This window comes from Salmo trutta, chromosome 35, assembly GCF_901001165.1.
Source record: "Salmo trutta chromosome 35, fSalTru1.1, whole genome shotgun sequence".
Lineage (NCBI taxonomy): Eukaryota > Metazoa > Chordata > Actinopteri > Salmoniformes > Salmonidae > Salmo > Salmo trutta.
The window spans coordinates 18,124,338-18,144,718 of record NC_042991.1 but is presented as its reverse complement, the minus strand read 5'-3'; the positions used below and the strand labels follow the sequence as shown (position 1 = coordinate 18,144,718).

General features: G+C 43.0%; 1 protein-coding gene across 1 annotated transcript in view; it reads right to left on the bottom strand.

Annotated features, from left to right (window-relative positions):
• The window catches only part of LOC115174768 (inositol-trisphosphate 3-kinase B), a 59,168-nt gene that overhangs the window by 4,815 nt on the left and 33,972 nt on the right, over nt 1-20,381 (bottom strand). The window contains exons 3-7 of the mRNA XM_029733645.1: nt 9,963-10,062; nt 9,359-9,572; nt 7,959-8,163; nt 5,658-5,759; nt 1,746-1,817 (exon numbers count right to left, since the gene is read on the bottom strand). Of these exons, the coding sequence (XP_029589505.1) occupies nt 1,746-1,817; nt 5,658-5,759; nt 7,959-8,163; nt 9,359-9,572; nt 9,963-10,062 (693 nt within the window). The remainder of the gene's footprint in view (nt 1-1,745; nt 1,818-5,657; nt 5,760-7,958; nt 8,164-9,358; nt 9,573-9,962; nt 10,063-20,381) is intronic.

The following is a 20,381-nucleotide window of genomic DNA, read 5'->3' as shown; positions in this document are numbered from 1 at the left end:
ATAGTGGTGGCGGCATCATGCTGTGGGGATGTTTTTCATCGGCAGGTAGTGGGAAACTGGTTAGAATTGAAGGAATGATAGATGGCGCTAAATACAGGGAAATTCTTGAGGGAAACCTGTTTCAGTCTTCCAGAGATTTGAGACTGGGACCGAGGTTCACCTTCCAGCAGGACAATGACCCTAAGCATACTGCTAAAGCAACACTCGAGTAGTTTAAGGGGAAACATTTAAATGTCTTGGAATGGCTTAGTCAAAGCCCAGATCTCAATCCAATTGAGAATCTGTGGTATGACTTAAAGATTGCTGTACACCAGCAGAACCCATCCAACTTGAAGGAGCTGGAGCAGTTTTGCCTTGAAGAATGGGCAAAAATCCCAGTGACTAGATGTGCCAAGATTATAGGGACATATCCCAAGAGACTTGCAGCTGTAATTGCTGCAAAAGGTGGCTCTACAAAGTATTGACTTTGGGGGGGTGAATAGTTATGCACACTCATGTTTTCAGTTTTTTTGTCTTATTTCTTGTTTGTTTCACAATAAAAAATATTTAGCATCTTGAAAGTGGTAGGCATGTTGCGTAAATGAAACAAGACAAACCCCTCAAAAATCTATTTTAATTCCAAGTTGTAAGGTAACAAAAATTGAAAAATGCCAAGGGGGTGAATACTTTCGCAAGGCACTGTAATAGCGCTTTTCATTGAATCTCAAAGCGCTTAATTCTTTTTTTTTTTACCTTTATTTAAATAGGCAAATAAGTTAAGAACAAATTCTTATTTACAATGACAGCCTACCCCGGCCAAACCTGGACCAATTGTGCGCCACCCTATGGGACTTCCAATCACAGCCAGATGTGATACAGCCTGGATTTGAACCAGTGACTGTAGTGATGCCTCTTGCACTGAGATGCAGGGCCTTAGACTGCTGCGCCACTCGGGAGCCCAAAAATAAATGTAAGAATAAAGTCGGAGAAGCCTAATGAAGCATATCCTGTTAAATATGGTCTATAATCGCCATATAATCACGTTAAGTATGTTATCTGCACCGAGTAAGTAACTGCCCATTAAATCAACATTCTTCAAGCACCCCTCTTATTACTGTAAAGGTCAATCATGATTCAGCTGTATTTCACTACTGTATGTACATAGTTAATTTACTGTTACACTTTATCTTCTGACTTAGAAGATCAGATACATGTTTGATCAAATAGTTCTATGCTTTCTGTAGTTAGGTGACGGGGAAAATACTACTGTATGTTACGGGTGTGTCTCACTACAGTATGTCTGGAGAGATGGTTGATGTAAATGGGATTCCAAATAATCGTATTAATCAGCTATTCCTGAGTTTACGTAAAATGTCACTATAAAGACCCACTGACGTCAAATACAGTAGGCATACGAGGGATGAACAGACACGCCCTGTACTTCATGTACACACCCTGTATTTGACTCCACCTAAGCAGCAGGACATAGGTTATTCCAGAGAGGTTTGTTCTAGGGCCTGTGTCTCAACCTTTCCTCTGAAACGCCACAGCACCTTCAGGAGCCTGACTACGCTTCCTGTTTAGAATAACAATGTCCTGTGATTGGTTGGTGTTTGTGTGGATGCCATTGTTCATGGGTTTCCACTGCACAGATTGTAGCCTCCTGTATCAGTTGAGTGGTACATGGGCGGATCTCAAATGCTTCCATTTCGGTAAATGTTACAACTCAAAAATACCAGTGGAGGACAAAAAATAGATTTGTTTACCTCGTGGGTCTTGAAGAAGGTTGATATTTCCAGAGTGTCCCTAATGTCCTTCAGTCGGTGCAGATAACTGTTCTGAAAACAGACAGATGAGAGCACAAAATGTATTATTAAAACTACCCAGGGTGACGTGGGAAAATCTGAGTTGAAAAGTATTTCTCAAATTTTAAGGACACAGAAAAAAACGAACTAAACTATTATTATACAGGACACAGGATATACACTGAACAAAAATATAAACTCAACATGTAAAGTGTTGGTCCCATGTTTCATGAGCTGAAATAAAAGATCCCAGAAATGTTCCATACGCACAAAAAGCTTATTTCTCTCAAATGTTGTGCACAAATTAGTTTACATCCCTGTTAGTGAGCATTTCTCCTTTGCCAAGATAATCCATCCACCTGACAGGTGTGGCATATCATGAAGCTGATTAAACAGCATGATCATTACACAGGTGCACATTGTGCTGGGGTCATTAAAATGTGCAATTTTGTCACACAACAATACCACATATGTTTTGAGGGGAGCATGCAATTGGAATGCTGACTGCAGCAATATCCACCAGAACTGTTGCCAGAGAATTTAATGTGCATTTCTCTACCAACGTAATTTTCGAGAATTTGGCAGTATGTCCAACCGGCCTCACAACTGCTTATCAAGCGTAACCACACCACCCCAGGACCTCCACATCTGGCTTCTGAGACCATCTGGATCATCTAAGACCAGCCACCCAGATGGCTGATGAAATTGTGGGTTTGCACAACCAAGGAATTTCTGCATAAACTGTCAAAAACCGTCTCAGGGAAGCTCATCTGCATGCTCGTCGTCCTCACCAGGGTCTTGACATGACTGCAGTTTGGCGTTGTAACCAACTTCAGTGGGCAAATGCTCACCTTCAATGACCACTGGCATGCTGGAGAAGAGTGCTCTTCACAGATGAATCCCAGTTCAATAGTACCAGGCAGATGGCAGACAGCATGTATGACCTGCTTACTCAGCAGACATGTCACCCAGTGAGCATGTTTCGGATGCTCTCGATCGATGTGTACGACAGCGTGTTCCAGTTCCCGCCAATATCCAGCAACTTCACACAGCCATTGAAGAGGAGAGGGACAACATTCCACAGGCCATAATCAACAGCCTGATCAACCCTATGCGAAGGAGATGTGTTGCACTGCATAAGGCAAATGGTGGTCACACCAGATACTGACTGGTTTTCTGATCCATGCCCTTAACTTTTTTTGAAGGTATCTGTGACCAACAGATGCATATCTGTATTCCCAGTCATGTGAAATCTATAGATTAGGGCCTCATGAATTTATTTCAATTGACTGATTTCCTTTTATGAACTGTAACTCAGTAAGATCTTTGAAATTGTTGCATGTTGCGTTTATATTTTTGTTCAGTGTACTTACTTTTTTCCCGATAGAAAAAACAGCATTCTCCATGCACTGTAATTTATAAATGGATAAGAGCTAGGTAAATGAGTAATCCATTTGGATAAGGGGATTGTAAATACAAATAGCAATTGTTCCCTATGTTTCGATTTACGTACATTTTAGCAGACGCTCTTATCCAGAGCGACTTACAAGAGAAATTAGGGTTAAGTACTGTACCTCCCTCAAGGGCACATCAGCATATTTTTCACACAGACTGCACGGGATTCAAACCAGCAACTTTTCGGTTACAGGTCCAACACACTTAACCGCTAGGCTACCTGCTGACCTTATAATTTCTGGAGACGAATGTGAAACCAGCCATATGGAATCAAACTGAAAATCATATCATCATGACATGTATTGCGGCCCCTTTTCCACAGTGAAATTGTAACGATCGTCGTATGAAGTGGACCAAGGCGCAGCGGGTTGAGTGCTCGTTTTAACATTTATTTGAACACTGAAAAAAGAAAACGAACGACCGCACAGTAATGCAGGCTACACACAGCTATGCAAAAACAACTTCCCACAAACCACAGGTGAAAAAAGGGCTACCTAAGTATGACTCCCAATCAGCAACAACGATGTACAGCTGTTCCTGATTGAGAGCCATACCAGGCCAACAAAGAAATACACAACCTAGAAAATCATAGAAATACAAAACCAGAACAATACCCAAAAACCCCGGAACACATAAAACAAACACCCCTCTTACATAAGAACATATCCCAACAAACCCCGAACCACATAAAACAAACACCCCCTGCCACGTCCTGACCAAACTACAATAACAAATAACCCCTTTACTGGTCAGGACGTGACAGAAATAGGCTATAAATAGCTGTGCCATTGTTCCGAATTTGTATTGTGTGCTCTCATAATTTGCGTGGATGAAATTTGGACACCCAAGCCATAGGCTTCTTTAGGGCTGAACCTGCCGAGCTGATGTATGCGCTTTAGAATGTTTTAATTATAGCCTATGCCCAGGCTTTCCTCTCTTCTTTTTTACAATTTCCATCATGTTAAATATTAGCCACTATCGAAGGCCACTATCAGTAATACCCACATACATTTACAACTGTCACTTCAGTGTAAGTTTCCTTCAATTTGTACAGTAGTTTACATTTTGCTTCAATCCATTCCACAAATCTATTCCATTCCATGTGTTACACCTTCCATTATTTCATGGGTTGAACTTGAATATGACAACAGGATGAATCAAACCACTGTATTTTTTATTCATCAATATATGTTGTGCTTAAAGGCTCTCCAAACCATTTTCCTAACCCTAAAATGTGCCTAAATAATCTACAAGAGCACAGTATTTTTTTATTTACCAGTTGGTGCTGAAACGGAGACGAAGATGCATAGATGGCATTCTTTCTTTGATCCCAATTTTCTGAACTTGTTCTCTCAATGTATTCTAGTCTGTGGACAAAAGTCCAATTAAAGGTAAACAGTATTTAAAGGGATGGCTTAAGATAAATGTACTGAAATCCCTATTGAATGAAAACTCCACGAGAAAATCTGTTGGCCAGCAAGTGGGAGGGTTTTCAGCAGTTGAATGACATTTAGTGAACCACACCTGCAAGTGAACCACACCTGCAAAGCACATTACGAACCTGCATAAGGTAAGTCTGAATACCAACTACTGAGAACTGCGTAGGAAAGCCGTGCGTAAGAAAGGCGTAATTACCTATGTTGGAATCGGCCCCCATAGCCTAGTTGATTTGATTATGTTTAAAAGTTGAAATGGTGCTGGATGCAGTGCTCACGTGTTGTAGCTCTCTGTGGTTCTAAATCAGTAGCTGTTTAGTAAACTGTTGGAAACATTAACTTGATTGACCATGTTGTAGGTCAATAGTAATATGTAATAGTAGTTTTTTCCTGGCTTGGCTTCCACAGTGATTTTACCCACGCACCGCTACTGGATTTCTAGGACCTTTTCTGAGACGCTTTGTGGATACAGGCCCTGTATTCATTACAGAACATTACCCATAAACAGACCATTCTATGAATTATGATAGTGCAAAACCCTATGGGACAACAGCTCAGCTCAGCTCAGCAGCGAGAGATGAAGACCACACATGAGTGACAGTTAAGTACACAACAGTAGGGCCAAGGCCCACCACACAGTGACAGATACAGTGTGTTTGGCTTGGCTTGCCCGCCTTGGCTTGGGCCTAGTGGTGCTAGATAAACACATGACAAACCAATGTGGAATGGAATGGAGGACATCTTGTTTGAGTGTTTAATTTCCCTGCTCTGTTTCCAGGACCCCGGAGACCTAAATCACACACAGCCGTCCCGGCTATGACCTCACTTCCTGGGCCATTAGAGAGGTGGATGTCCTTGGGAGTTCCCTCCAGGGGCCATTTGTCCATGGGGCAGGGAGAGGTCTGCCGCAGCAATAGTGGGCTCCGGCTCACACACAAACACACCCCGAAAGAATCACAGAGACACATGCACAAACACTCACCAGGATGTTCTGGTTTCCTTTGACAAAGTCGTTGAATGCCTCTGTCACTTGCTCCATGCTCCTGGTCTTCTTAAAGTCTCTGTTTACCGTCCCGTCTTCCTTCTGCACAGACGAAGGGAAAGAAAGGCAGGATGGGGCCTCCAACAATTACATGACGTCTGAGGTCCCCCGTATACATGTGACACACACTGCTAGCTTGATACAAATGGACTGTGTCATTCAAGGGGAGGTTAAAGAACTTCAGGAGTCAGACCCATACCGTGGCATCAGCAAGCTTCAGTTAGGCTGGCGGCTAGCGAAAGTCAGCTAGGCAAACCGAACGAGTGTGCTCGCATACTCCCTTAAAAGAATAAGAGGCAATAGTTTGTTCATTTTGAGAAGCCGTAGCCAGTATACGCTTCCTCAAAATAGTCAGAGTTCATCTAAGATAACTAAAGAAATCGCTCATTCATTTTGACGTTTTTGCCGAGGAGATCTTATTTTATATCAATTTTATATCTACTGTAACTGAGATGTTTGGTGCAGTATTTCTAACTGAAAAAATGTGCATGAAAACGAGTCCTCTCTCGTTAAATGACAACAAAGACTTTATTGAAGAATCCCTACTGTTGACCGGCTTGCCTCCAGAAAATTAATTGTGAAAAAAACCTCACCGAAGTCTAAAACGTCACAAAATGTCATCATAATATACTGTATGCACAAACTCATCCAAACAGTTTCGGCTGGGAAGCATGCGGACGCCTTTATGCCTACTACTCAGTACTATACTATACTATTATGCATAGCCATTTCTTTAAGCAGCAAAACCCTGCTGAAAGAGGTGACTAAAACAGGAAAATGGCCCAACGTTTTGCATCATCTAAGACAGGAGGACGTGTCTCCACACACTTAATGTGCTCATATTCTAACTCTACCACAGCACTGTGCTCTACTGTCTCCGTAGAAATGCAGGCAGACAATAATATGGCCATTGAGCTGGGGCCCAACAGACACAACAGCAGCTGTGTGCTCTCTAAAAACTCACAGAACCTTTTGATTCTACACAATCTCCGAGGGCAACCCCTGGTGTCATGACAACAGAGAGAGCCATCAAAGCTCTGTGGGCCGTGGCCATCTATGGACATGGCTGGAGTCAGGAAAGAGAGACAGAGGAGTGAAAACTCCGGACAGCCCTGTTGCTGCCACTGCTCCCTATGCTGCCAGTCCAGTCTGAACTTTTCATCCTGCACATCTGTCTTAAGCCCTCCAGAGTAAAATATCAGGGCCTCATTAGAGGAGACAGATTCTGGAAGCCAGGATGTCTCCCTCTTGGCTTTAGGAGGAATTAAACCCATGTAATCTAATTGCCGAGGAAGAATATGTTGCAGATATGCTCTTTTTGTTGTTGCACCCAGCTTTCTCCGAATAGGATTATTAGTGTGCTTAGCTTTACTAAGGCAGAATCACATGATCAGGCTGTCTGTCAATCCATCTGTCTGTCTGTGTGCTGCTGCAGTGAATCTATTAGTTTCAGCTTGAAGGAGACTGATGGTGTGTAGGAGCAAATGGGACGTGTCAGCAACTGAAGTTACTGTCAATAGAGGTGTCACAAGCAGTCCCTATGTGTGACAAAAACACGCAACACACTCTATACACACTGACACAAAATAGAGGGTATTCCTTCCTGTTGGCCCCGGCAACCCTCAGTATGAAGAATGCTATTAAGGGGCGACTGCAGGGTATGTCTGTACACAAACCAAGCAGGACCATCCCGGTCAGCCCTTCTAAGTGGAATTACACTCTCGGTTTCACATTATTACTGTTTTAATTTTTATAATATCAACTAGTAACTACTGAGTGTACAGACTGACAGATGGAGTATTTGGTCACCTTTCCTATAGTGTTTACTTCTTCCAATAATGGACTGTTAAATTAGTTTTACAGAGTATGACTTAATGTCACAATGCATCACTCCACTGCAGGGATAGGCAACTAGATTCAGCCAAGGGACCATTTTTGTCAGAGCGGATGGTCGGGGGGCCGGAACATAATTATAATAATTTGTACTCTGCTAAATTTAAGCCCAAATGTTTGTTTTTGTATTTGAAACTTTGATTACATTGAGACACGCTCATATACGTCTCGTTTTTATTCATGGCAATACCTGGGAACAGATTTCCTTCATTAAACAGATTTTTTTGCTGAATTCCTGAGGATTTTATAGTCATTTTTGACCCCCCCCCCCCCCCCAAAAAAAACCACTCCTGTTGCCGACCCCTGCTCTACCGTATATCCCAGTGCATGATCTGTCCCGTGGCTTACCTTGATGCCCTCGATGCGGAAGCCCAGGGTAGCGGTGGAGCTGATGGTCTCTCTCCACTGCATGTAGCGAGGCTTGGTGACCGCCTGCTGCTCCTGCTCCTCGGGGGTGGGCGCCAGGGGTTCCACCTCCACCATCTTCTGGTACATGTCCTTCCTCAGACTGGAATTCTTACGGGCCTTGGTCAGCTCCTCCTCCAGGTACGTCCTTTGGTGGATAGAGAAGCTACATCTGTTTGGTACTGACTTTGTTGAATGAGATTTTATGTTGTAACCAGTCCAGCAACCAAATTAATTTCCTTTTATGAGCCAATATAAAGGATAATTTGACTCTACTTCTTAGAATACAATCATTGTACAATATATTGTGCAAACATTGTGCAATACAATAATGATCATTCAGATCTTGTTTGACAAAGTTGTTGAGTGATCATGCCCCAGGGGACAACATGTGAATGAAGAAGAGAAACTGTTTTCTTTCACATAATAATTATACTGTAGAATTATTAGTGCAGTGAAGACGGGAGGAGGGGTTCCCTTCTCTTCAGTTCATCCCTGAATAAGGGATTGTCTTAACCTTTCCTAGATTCAAATGCATTCTTCCTGCAGTAGCCAGCTACCTCAAGAACAGGCCAGGCTTCAGTCTGTTAGCACTGCACAAAATAGTTGTGTTTGGAGGGGCTGGTTTATCATTTCCTAACATCCCGGCCATTCCAGAGAAGGCTCACACAACCAAAGTTGTGCTAGTGAGGAAAGGAGATGAGAGGAGAGGGATATAGCAGGGAGAGTGATTAAGGCCACAGGGCAACAAAGCTATTCATCACAGCAGTAGAGTATAGGATACTGTAGCAAAACAGGCCTGACCTGTTACCACCCAGTTCAAAGTGCCTCAGAAGAGTCTCCAATATTTCACTGGTCAGTAATAACTTTGCAAAGTGGCTCGGCCCATATCTGGTATACATCTGATGTAAACTTAACAAGGGAGATTTTGACAACTGTACACGTACAGTATGTGGAGTTCGGCAGCCCAATAATGAACCCAAAGGAATGGAAGTTGTTTCCCAATACTTTCCCCACAGGCTGATTTAAGTCATGGTGTGTCTGAGAAGGGCCAGCTGGCTACAGTACATCTCTTCTCTCTAGGGGAGTTTGATGGTCACTCTTAGACCTTACGCCTAATGGATGTCTGCCTGATTGAATATTGGACCTTATCCTAACCTGTCAAAATGGAACAAAGAGATCTGAGAGCTACAATGATGTCCAACACTGATCTAAGGTCTATTTTCATTCACCCCCAAAAAGTTTAGATTAGGATATCCAGAGGGTAAACTGAGATATGTGCCTACGTGTAACTTCAACACAGAGATGCACCTGCCTATAAAGGTCCGTCAACCCACACTCACCTGACACCCATCTTGCAGTCCATGACGCAGGGCAGGTCGAACTCAGAGAGCAGATCATCCATCTGGTTGTACTTCTCCCCGTCCTTCTCCACGTCTCCGTGGTAGGCCGGTACGTAGGGACGCAGCACGTCTTTCATCAGCCCATCCAAGCAGCGCTGCTCACAGTCACAGTGCTTCTTCAGGATACGCCCGTTAGCCCCTGCCTTGAAACTGCCTGAGTGGAACCAAAACATGCAATAAAAACATTAGAGGATGTTCAGTGTTCACAGTAGGCCTGCTTTACTTTGTTTTGTCCTGTTGCTAAAGAAAAGGTCGTATCTGATTCTGAATGGACCATTCCATTTCAGATAGCCTTGCTACAGTATATACAAATAGGATGAAGCTCTTAGTTATGCTCTAGTACTGAGCCTTTGAATATATGATTTGCAAGTATATCCCAACACTTAGCCTGAGACAAGATTTGAATTCCAAACACACTGGCCATTGGCCACTGTATCGTATCCAATCCAGCCAGGAGAAGGAGAGCGGAACACAGAACACACATTCCTTCCATTGCCTTATCCCAGAATCCCCACATTCCAGAGGCAGCGTTGTCAAGGCCTACCTGCATGACCCGCCAGCTGGATCCAAGGGTACTTCTTCTTGAAAGACATGACGAATGGAGACCAGTGGACAATGTTCTTTATTTTCTTCCATGACTTGTGCTGTATGGATGACAAACAGAGGACGCTTCGGGTAAACCTACTGTGCGTTGTCTTCCTCGCACAATCCTCGTCTGTTTTCATTACAAGCACTGTAGTATTACAAGAGAGGAAAAGCAGAACAACGCTCTATTGTGTGTGGACGGCATTGTTACTTTATTACATTTAGAATACAGCCCACCACACATTAACATTTGACTCCTTTTGTTGTCATTCATTGATGTAGTTGAGTGTATTATTTAGCAGTTTATGGTCCAAATAGGGATTTCTCTCACAGAAGGCAGTCACAGAGTCAGTCACACATCTTAACCAATATTAGCATACACCACAGAATTATTACAGACCACAGGAAACAACAACACAAAGTAGAAACAGCAACAAAAAGTAGAAACAACAACAAAAAACATAATTTGCATACATAAGACATCCAGTGTCTGCAATTGTTTACACTAGAGTACAAATGCTTTCCCATTTGAAATAAATTAAACTATTTGTGGCTGTAGGAAAAAGTGATAATACCAGTTATTTCAGTATAACTCAGAAAATGGTATAATATACTTCCTCCAACCCAGCTCATAATAACAGTCTGAAGTCTGAAGTGAGTATTCAGCTCATTGATTGGGGATAAGAGCTTATTTAGTTGCTCTTGCTGCTCTAACACAAAACAAACCAATTTGGATTCTTTGGTAACCCAGTGCTGGGTAAATATTGGACAGGACACACGCTGGATTATTTTGACCCAGCCAGTTGGGTGGCGTGAATAACCCAACATGTTGGGTTGTTGGGATTACCCAAACATGGGTTAATTTAATCATCAATTGGGTAGTTTTATTTTCATGCTGCTGGGTTGATCTAGCAGCTGGGTCTTTTTTAATGTAATCCTCAGGTTATTTTCAGGAGGAGTGGCTTATTGGAGGCGTGGATTTCAGATAGATCTTATTGGACACCTGTGAGAGTCATGTTAACTTTACAGTTGAAATGTTTGTTTTTTGGTGCATTTTATACATTCTTCTAGAATATACAAATGATTTATTACATATAATAATAAGGTGGTATCTATCCCAACAATGGGATTTCCATTGGCTTTTAGGGAACTGTAAGCTACAAAAATGTAAATGTTTAACCTTAACATGTGTACAGATAAACAGCAATGACATTGACTCTCACGGGTGGCTAAAAATAACTATATGAAAGCCACGACCCTACTAAACTACGGCTCCAGTCTCCTGATCTGACTCGCTGGGTCATATCTCAATAACCCAGCACCAATAACCCAGTATCAACCACCCAAACCTACTCTTGTTAAAGAAAACAACCCAACTAAGTGACCAATGCCTGCAACCCAGCAGTCGGGTCATCCAGACAACCCAGTATTGTTTAGAGTGTTCACATAATGAGCACCTATTCATGCAGAAACATCTCCAGATGGTCAGATTCACACACCAGTCCAGTGCTGCCGATGGTTAGCTAACTGTTCTTGGCAATCTAGTACCCATCGATTTGGGCCTTAGCCTAGCACCTTTCAACAGAGAGCCTATCACCTCAGAGAAAAGGTGTTAGGTGTCTGCTGCCTTCAAATCATTAGGATGGTATCAATCTAACTAAGGGCATACGGTCAGAGCCATGGGCTAATGAGCCCCAGTTAAAACAGTTAACTTCCTTTAGGAGTCTGAAAATATTTGGCATGGGCATTCAAATCCTCAAAAAGTTCTACAGCTGCAGCATTGAGAGCATCTTGACTGGCTGCATCACCACTTGGTATGGCAACTGCTTGGCATCCGACCGCAAGGCGCTACAGAGGGTAGTGCGTACGGCCCAGTACATCACTGGGGCTGAGCTCCTTGCCATCCAGGACCTCCGTACTAGGCTGTGTTAGAGGAAGGCCCTAAGTCATAGACTGTTCTCTCAGCTACCGCACGGCAAGCGGCAAGTCTGGAACCAACAGGAATCTGAACAGCTTCTACCCCCAAGCAATAAGACTGCTAAACAGTTTAAATAGTTAACCAAATAGCTACCCGGACTATCTGCATTGACCCTTTTCGCACTAACTTTTTTGACTCATCACATAAGCTGCTGCAACTGTTTACTATCAGTCACTTTATTCTACCTCAATTACCTCTTACCCCTGCACATCAACTCGGTACTGGTACCCCATGTATATAGCCAAGTTATTGTTACTAATTATCTATTTATTATTATGTGTTTTACTTTTCTATTATTTCTCTATTTTCTTTCTCTCTGTATTGTTGAGAAGGACCAGTAAGTAAGCATTTCACTGTTAGTCTATACCTGTTGTTTACGAAACATGTGACAAATACAATTTGATTTGATTTTGATTTAACGGCAGAGTGTGTTTTTTGGTTCCAGCCTAGTCGCTGTGCTCTGCTAATGGTTACACTGTGTTATTCCCTCTCACTGGACGTCCGGGAGAGAGCTCTCTTTAATTTTCCGTCTTGGCATGGCCAGTGCATTCTTCACTCCACTAGCTGCTCTCCACCATGGATGGATGTGGGGTTTCCCTTGGCCACCAACTAACCACAGCACTCTGGTCTCTCTCCTCACAAGCACCAGAGCCAGCAGGGTAATATCGTTGTTCCAAGCCTGGGAGTTCAGGGCCTCCCTCACACACACAAACACACAATAGCAAGGACAAACGCACAAACAAGAGCCGTTCTGGTAAACAGAAGTCAGTCACAAGAAACCCCTTCTCTCTCAGTGAGATGTTTAAGAGCAGTTCTTAAGAGTCAGTACCATTAAAATGTACTTAATCAGAAGTTAGATGCAGTATATGCTTGGCAATATATTTTCTCTCAGCTGACTTTGAAAAAACATGTGATTATAAGGTATAGGGCTATCTATGGCCAGTGGACTTCTGTTTTCAGTAACACGGTAGATTAAGTTACATTCAGACGCTCATAAAAGGCACTGGAGTTCCTCTCAGTGCTGGCTTGGTTTTTCATCACGAGACTGTGCTGCTGTGCTCCAGCGGTGGGGGGAGTCACTCAACTTGTTCTTCACACTACAGTGGGTGTGAGAGTGTATCAGACACACATGTAAGTGCGTGAAAACACACAGTGCTCTTTCTCTATCTCCATCTCTCTCTCTCACACACGCACGCACGCGCGCACGCACGCACGCACGCACGCACACACACACACACACACACACGTCTTTCAGGTGGTGGAAACTGACTGATCTTGGGGTCAGCGGCAGAGAGGAGGCGCTCAGGGGACAGGCAGGGCCCAGCCATCAGATACAGGCCTGAGTGTGAGCTTTCCCCTTAGACTTGTTTATGTGTTTTTTTAGATAGGCCACGATCATAACAGCAACACAGCCACACCCTCACAGGACAAACACTAGAAATACAGCACACACAAACGCAGGCCTACAACAATACATACATCAATGACACAATTAGATGACCACATGCTTTAATGCTTTCCTGATGTTGCTTGGTCTAAAAAAGTACCGTAATTTCCGGACTATTGAGCGCACCTGAATATAAGCCGCACCCACTGAATTACATTTTTTATTTTTATTTTGAACATAAATAAGTTGCACATGTCTATAAGCCGCAGGTGCCTACCGGTACATTGAAACAAATGAACTTTACACAGGCTTTAACGAAACACGGTTTGTAACAAAAATAAATAGGCTTTAACGAAACACGGCTTGTAACAACAACAAAAAAAATTTGCAGTAAGCTTTAGTTGTCTTTTTGCACTGAGTCAATTCCTAACGCTGCTGTTTCCAACGTCTTATCATCGACTCATTAAGACCAAGCTCCCATGCAGCAGCTCTATTTCCTTTTCCAACAGCCAGATCAATCGCCTTCAACTTGAAAGCTGCATCATATGCATTTCTCTGTGTCTTTGCCATGATGAGGGTGACAAAATGACTACCGTAATCAGAATGATGGGAAGTTTGAGAGCGCTCGATTTAATCTAAACAGTAAACAAAAAAGTTGTTTGACCTTAACCCGTTCGGCAATTTCATTGGTCTGATGAAAGCTTCATGCCGCCAAAAAACTGAGCACGTCACAGAATGTGTTTTTTTATTGAGAAAAAAATTTAAAGCGGGAAAAATCCATATATTAGCCACGTCATTGTTTAAGCCGCGAGGTTCAAAGCGTGGGGAAAAAGTTGCGGCTTATAGTCCGGAAATTACGGTAAGCAGTTCAAGTATGATGATGCAGTAATAACATCACACACATTCCCACAGAGGACACACACCAGATATACTCATAAATGCAGTAGTGTCGTTACACGAAATGAGTGCCTTTTGCGTCCCTTTGATATTTTAAGTAGAAATTGTGCACTAATATTGCATTTTAAAAGGCTGTTATATTCAATGAAGTGTCCTTTAATATAGACCATATGGAAAATTCAATAAATCAGAATTTGTACATGAATAAAGACTTGCTAAAGTGCCGAAATGCAGCATTTTGCAGTGGTGAAAAGTACTTAAGTAAAAATACTTTCAAGTACTACTTAAGCTACTAGCTAGTAGTCAGCTAGCCACTGCTTGCGGTCATCAGCTAACCTTTAGCCAGGACAACTCCTGCCAGTCTGTACAGCGTGTTTTAACCCAGAACTTATCGGACTCCTTTTTCTCCATTTCATCAGATTCCTACCGCAAGCTCTGAACCTCTTCACCTGGATAATCGCAGCTAGCTAGCTGCTATCCGATTGGCTTCTCCTGGCTAACGTCCCTGTCTCGAAGCAAGAACCAATTAGCCTGGAGCTAGCCTATGCTAGGCCCATCTCCCAGCTAGCTGAAGAGGCCCATCAGCCACTCCTTGGGCTACCATACCTATTTTGCCAATTGGCCTGGACCCTTTTACTACACGGACCCCTGCTGTTCCATCACAACTGGTCTGCCAACGTAACCGCACGAGGGGGCTACAACAACAGACTTCTTCCGTCGCGACGTCCCTCTAAGGCCCTTCTGCTAGCCTGCTATCCCCGGCACGCTAGCTGTCTGAATCGCGGTGTCTCCAGCCCGTCCAGCTACTCATTGGACCCTATGATCACTCGGCTACGCATGCCTCTCCCTAATGTCAATATACCTTGTCCATTGCTGTTTTGGTTAGTGATTATTGTCTTATTTCACTGTAGAGCCTCCAGCCCTGCTCAATATGCCTTAACCAACCCTTTAGTTCCACCTGGCACACATGCGGTGACATCACCTGGTTTAATTGATGTCTCTGGAGACAATGCCTCTCTCATCATCACTCAATGCCTAGGTTTACCTCAACTGAATTCACATCCTACCATACCTTTGTCTGTACATTATGCATTGAATCTATTCTACCGCGCCCAGAAACCGGCCCCTTTTACTCTCTGTCCCGAACAAACTAGACGACCAGTTCTTATAGCCCTTAGCTGTACCCTTATCCTACTCCTCTGCTCCTCTGGTGATGTAGAGGTTAATCCAGGCCCTGCAGTGCCTAGCTCCACTCCCATTCCCCAGGCCCTCTCATTTATTGACTTCTGTAACCGTAAAAGCCTTGGTTTCATGCATGTTAACATTAGAAGCCTCCTCCATAAGTTTGTTTTATTCACTGCTTTAACACACTCTGCCAACCCGGATGTCCTAGCTGTGTCTGAATCCTGGCTTAGGAAGGCCACCAAAACCCCTGAAATTTCCATCCCCAACTATAACATTTTCCGACAAGATAGAACTGCCAAAGGGGGCGGAGTTGCAATCTACTGCAGAGATAGCCCGCAGAGTTCTGTCTTACTATCCAGGTCTGTGCCCAAACAATTTGAGCTTCTACTTTTAAAAATCCACCTTTCCAGAAACAAGTCTCTCACCGTTGCCACTTGCTTCAGGCCACCTTCTGTCCCCAGCTGTGCCCTGCACACCATATGTGAATTGATTGCCCCCATCTATCTTCAGAGCTTGTGCTGTTAGGTGACCTAAACTGGGACATGCTTAACACCCCGGCCATCCTACAATCTAAGTTTGATGCCCTCAATCTCACACAAATTATCAATGAACCTACCAGGTACAACCCCAAATCCGTAAACACATGCACCCTCATAGATATCATCCTAGGTTAAGCGAGCAGGCCTTTATAATTGATCTGGCCCAGGTATCCTGAAAGGAAATTGACCTCATTCCGTCAGTAGAAGATGCCTGGTTATTCTTTAAAAGTGCTTTCCTCACAATCTTAAATAAGCATGCCCCATTCAAAAAATGTAGAACCAGGAACAGATACAGCCCGTGGTTCACTCCAGACCTGACTGCCCTTGACCTGCACAAAAACATCCTGTGGCGTACGGCATTAGCATCAAATAGCCCACGCGATATGCAACTTTTCAGGGAAGTTAGGAACCAATATACACAGGCAGTTAGGAAAGCAAAGGCAAGCTTTTTCAAACAGAAATTTGCATCCTGCAGCACAAACTCCAAAATGTTCTGGGACACTGTAAAGTCCATGGAGAATAAGAGCACCTCCTCCCAGCTGCCCACTGCACTGAGGCTAGGAGACACTGTCACCACCGATAAATCCACAATAATTGAGAATTTCAATAAGCATTTTTCTATGGCTGGCCATGCTTTCCACCTGTCCACCCCTACCCTGGTCAACAGCCCTGCACTCCCCACAGCAACTTGCCGAAGCCTCCCCCATTTCTCCTTCACCCAAATCCAGATAGCTGATGTTCTGAAAGAGCTGCAAAATCTGGACCCCTACAATTCAGCAGGGCTAGACAATCTGGACCCTCTCTTTCTAAAATTATCTGCCAAAATTGTTGCAACCCCTATTACTAGCCTGTTCAAACTCTCTTTTGTATCGTCTGAGATCCCCAAAGATTGGAAACCTGCCGCGGTCATCCCCCTCTTCAAAGGGGCAGACACTAGACCCAAACTGCTACAGACCTATATCTATCCTACCCTGCCTTTCTAAGGTCTTCGAAAGCCAAGTTAACAAACAGATCACCGACCATTTCGAATCCCACCGTACCTTTTCCGCTATGCAATCTGGTTTCCGAGCTGGTCATGGGTGCACCTCAGCCATGCTCAAGGTCCTAAACAATATCATAACCGCCATCGATAAGAGACAATACTGTGCAGCTGTATTCATCGACCTGGCCAAGGCTTTCGACTCTGTCAATCACCACATTCTTATCGGCAGACTCAATAGCCTTGGTTTCTCAAATGACTGCCTCACCTGGTTCACCAACTACTTCTCAGACAGAGTTCAATGTGTCAAATTGGAGGGCCTGTTGTCCAGACCTCTGGCAATCTCTATGGGGGTGTCACAGGGTTCAATTCTCGGGCCGACTCTTTTCTCTGTATATATCAATGATGTCGCTCTTGCTCTCTGATCCACCTCTACGCAGACGACACCATTCTGTATACTTCTGGCCCTTCTTTGGACACTGTGTTAACTAACCTCCAGACGAGCATCAATGCCATACAATTCTCCTTCGGTGGCCTCCAACTGCTCTTAAATGCAAGTAAAACTAAATTCATGCTCTTCACCCGATCGCTGCCCGCACCTGCCCGCCCATCCAGCATCACTACTCTGGATGGTTCTGACTTAGAATATGTGGACAACTACAAATACCTAGGTGTCTGGTTAGACTGTAAACTCTCCTTCCAGACACACATTAAGCATCTCCAATCGAAAATTAAATCTAGAATCGGCTTCCTATTTCACAACAAAGCATCCTTCACTCATGCTGCCAAACATGCCCTCGTAAAACTGACTATCCTGCCAATCCTTGACTTCGGCGATGTCATTTACAAAATAGCCACAAACACTCTACTCAGCAAATTGGATGCAGTCTATCACAGTGCCATCCGTTTTGTCACCAAAGCCCCATATACTACCCACCACTGCGACCTGTATGCTTTCTTTGGCTGGCCCTCGCTTCATATTCGTCGCCAAACCCACTGGCTCCAGGTCATCTATAAGTCTTTGCTAGGTAAAGCCCCGCCTTATCTCAGCTCACTAGTCACCATAGCAGCACCCACTCGTAGCATGCACTCCAGCAGGTATATTTCACTGGTCATCCCCAAAGCCAATTCCTCATTTGGCCGCCTTTCCTTCCGGTTCTCTGCTGCCAATGACTGGAACGAATTGCAAAAATTAAGCTGAAGCTGGAGACCCATATCTCCCTCACTAACTTTAAGCACCAGCTGTCAGAGCAGCTTACAGATCACTGCACCTGTACATAGCCCATCCAACGACCTCATCCCCATACTGTTATTTATTTTTTTCTCCTTTGCACCCCAGTATCTCTACTTGCACATTCATCTTCTGCACATCTATCACTCCAGTGTTTAATTGCTAAATTGTAATTATTTCGCCACTATGGCCTATTTATTGCCTTACCTCCCTTATCTTACCTCATTTGCACACACTGTATATAGACATTTTCTCTATTGTGTTATTGACTGTATGTTTGTTTATTCCATGTGTAACTCTGCGTTGTTGTTTGTGTCGCACTGCTTTGCTTTATCTTTGCCAGGTCGCAGTTGTAAATGAGAACTTGTTCTCAACTAAGCCTACCTGGTTAAATAAAGGTGAAATTAAAAAATTATTTACTTTACTATTTTTATTTTTGACAACTTGTACTTTTACTTCACTACATTCTTAAAGAAAATAATGTACTTTTTACTCTATACATTTTCCCTGACACCCAAAAATACTTGTTACATGCTTAGCAGGACTGGAAAATGGTCCAATACATGCACTTATCAAGAGAACATCCCTGGTCATCTCTACTGCCTCTGATCTGGTGGACTCACTAACACAAATGCTTTGTTTGTAAATTATGTCTGAGTGTTGGAGTGTGCCCCTGTCTATTCGTAAATTAAAAAAACAAGAAAATGGTGCTGTCTGGTTTGCTTAATATAAAGAATTTGAAATGGTATATACTTTTACTTTAGATACTTTACTTTTAATACTTAAGTATATTTAAAACCAAATACTTTTAGACTTTTACTCAAGTAGTATTTTACTGGGTGACTTTCACTTTTACTTGAGTCATTTTTTATTAACGTATCTTTACTTTTACTCAAGTATGACAATTGGGTACATTTTCTACCACTGTCATTTTGACATGTCCCTCAGTGTACCCTCTGTGACTTCTAGGAAGATTTTAACCCACTTAACCCCAGAATGTTTTCACCATCATTGTAAAGCCCTAGTCGTTATTTTGTTGCTTTGACAAAGTCATTTCTGAAGATTATTATTTATTTCATGTGATTAGTGATTCATCTACGTCTGCCCCTCATTTTAAGGACACCCTATGACGTGAAACTATTCATTTTTTTTTTATTCAAAAGAGACATTCAACATGTAATAGTGAAATCATAGTGTAAAAGCAGGTGAGCTGGTTCTACTTGTTTTGGCTATTTTCTGGTGTTTTGTGGTGAAAAACTGAGCAGATCGAGTATAATACGTCAACCCTGTTACCCACAGATAGACAGGCTAGAATGTTTTAACAATTTAAATAGCTTTTGTGAAGCTTGCATTCAATTGCCACTCCCTGTTGCACACAACAAGCTTCCATTCCCCCTGTCAGAAGGACATTTATGGCTGATTTAAGATGAAATCGTCAACCCTGTTACTGTCAACCCTGTTACTGTCAACCCTGTTACTGTCAACCCTGTTACTTTATTTGGCACTTACTATCCACTTACTATAGGCATTTTGTTTTATTTAACCTTGAGATATGAAAACATGTTTTTTTATGAAGTTGAACAACCTAACTTTTTATGACATCATAAAAGAAATTGTGAAATCAACAACAAAAAAATTACCAACTTACACATCTCAAAAGACACCGAATTGGTCGAACGACCCAGTACATGTACATCTGACCAGAGGAGGCGGATGGGAGGCACTATAGGAGATTTGGCGCATTGTAATGGCTGGAATGGAATAAATGGAACGCTATCAAACACATCAAATATATGGAAACCACATGTTTGACTTCGTTCCACTAATTCCATTCCAGCCATTACAATGAGCCCGTCCTCCTATAGCTCCTCCCACCAGCCTCCTCTGCATCCGACGTATAATAGCACTTTTTGGTGCTACTCCATCCATAGTGAGAAAGTAGCTAAGTAGTGAGCACAAAATAATGGCTCCACCTAGTTCTGTTCAAAATAAATATCTTAGAAATCCTCAAACCTCATCCATCACCAGTGTTGGAACATTGTAAATACATTCTCCCTTTGAGTTAACGGTTTAAAAGAGAAGGTATCTCTGTGTTCTGTGATATTTCTGTGCGTTCAAATGAAAGCAGAGTGAGTGGCTCATCTGAGTCTCTCACAGCTCAGCTCAGGCACTGGGGTTCTGG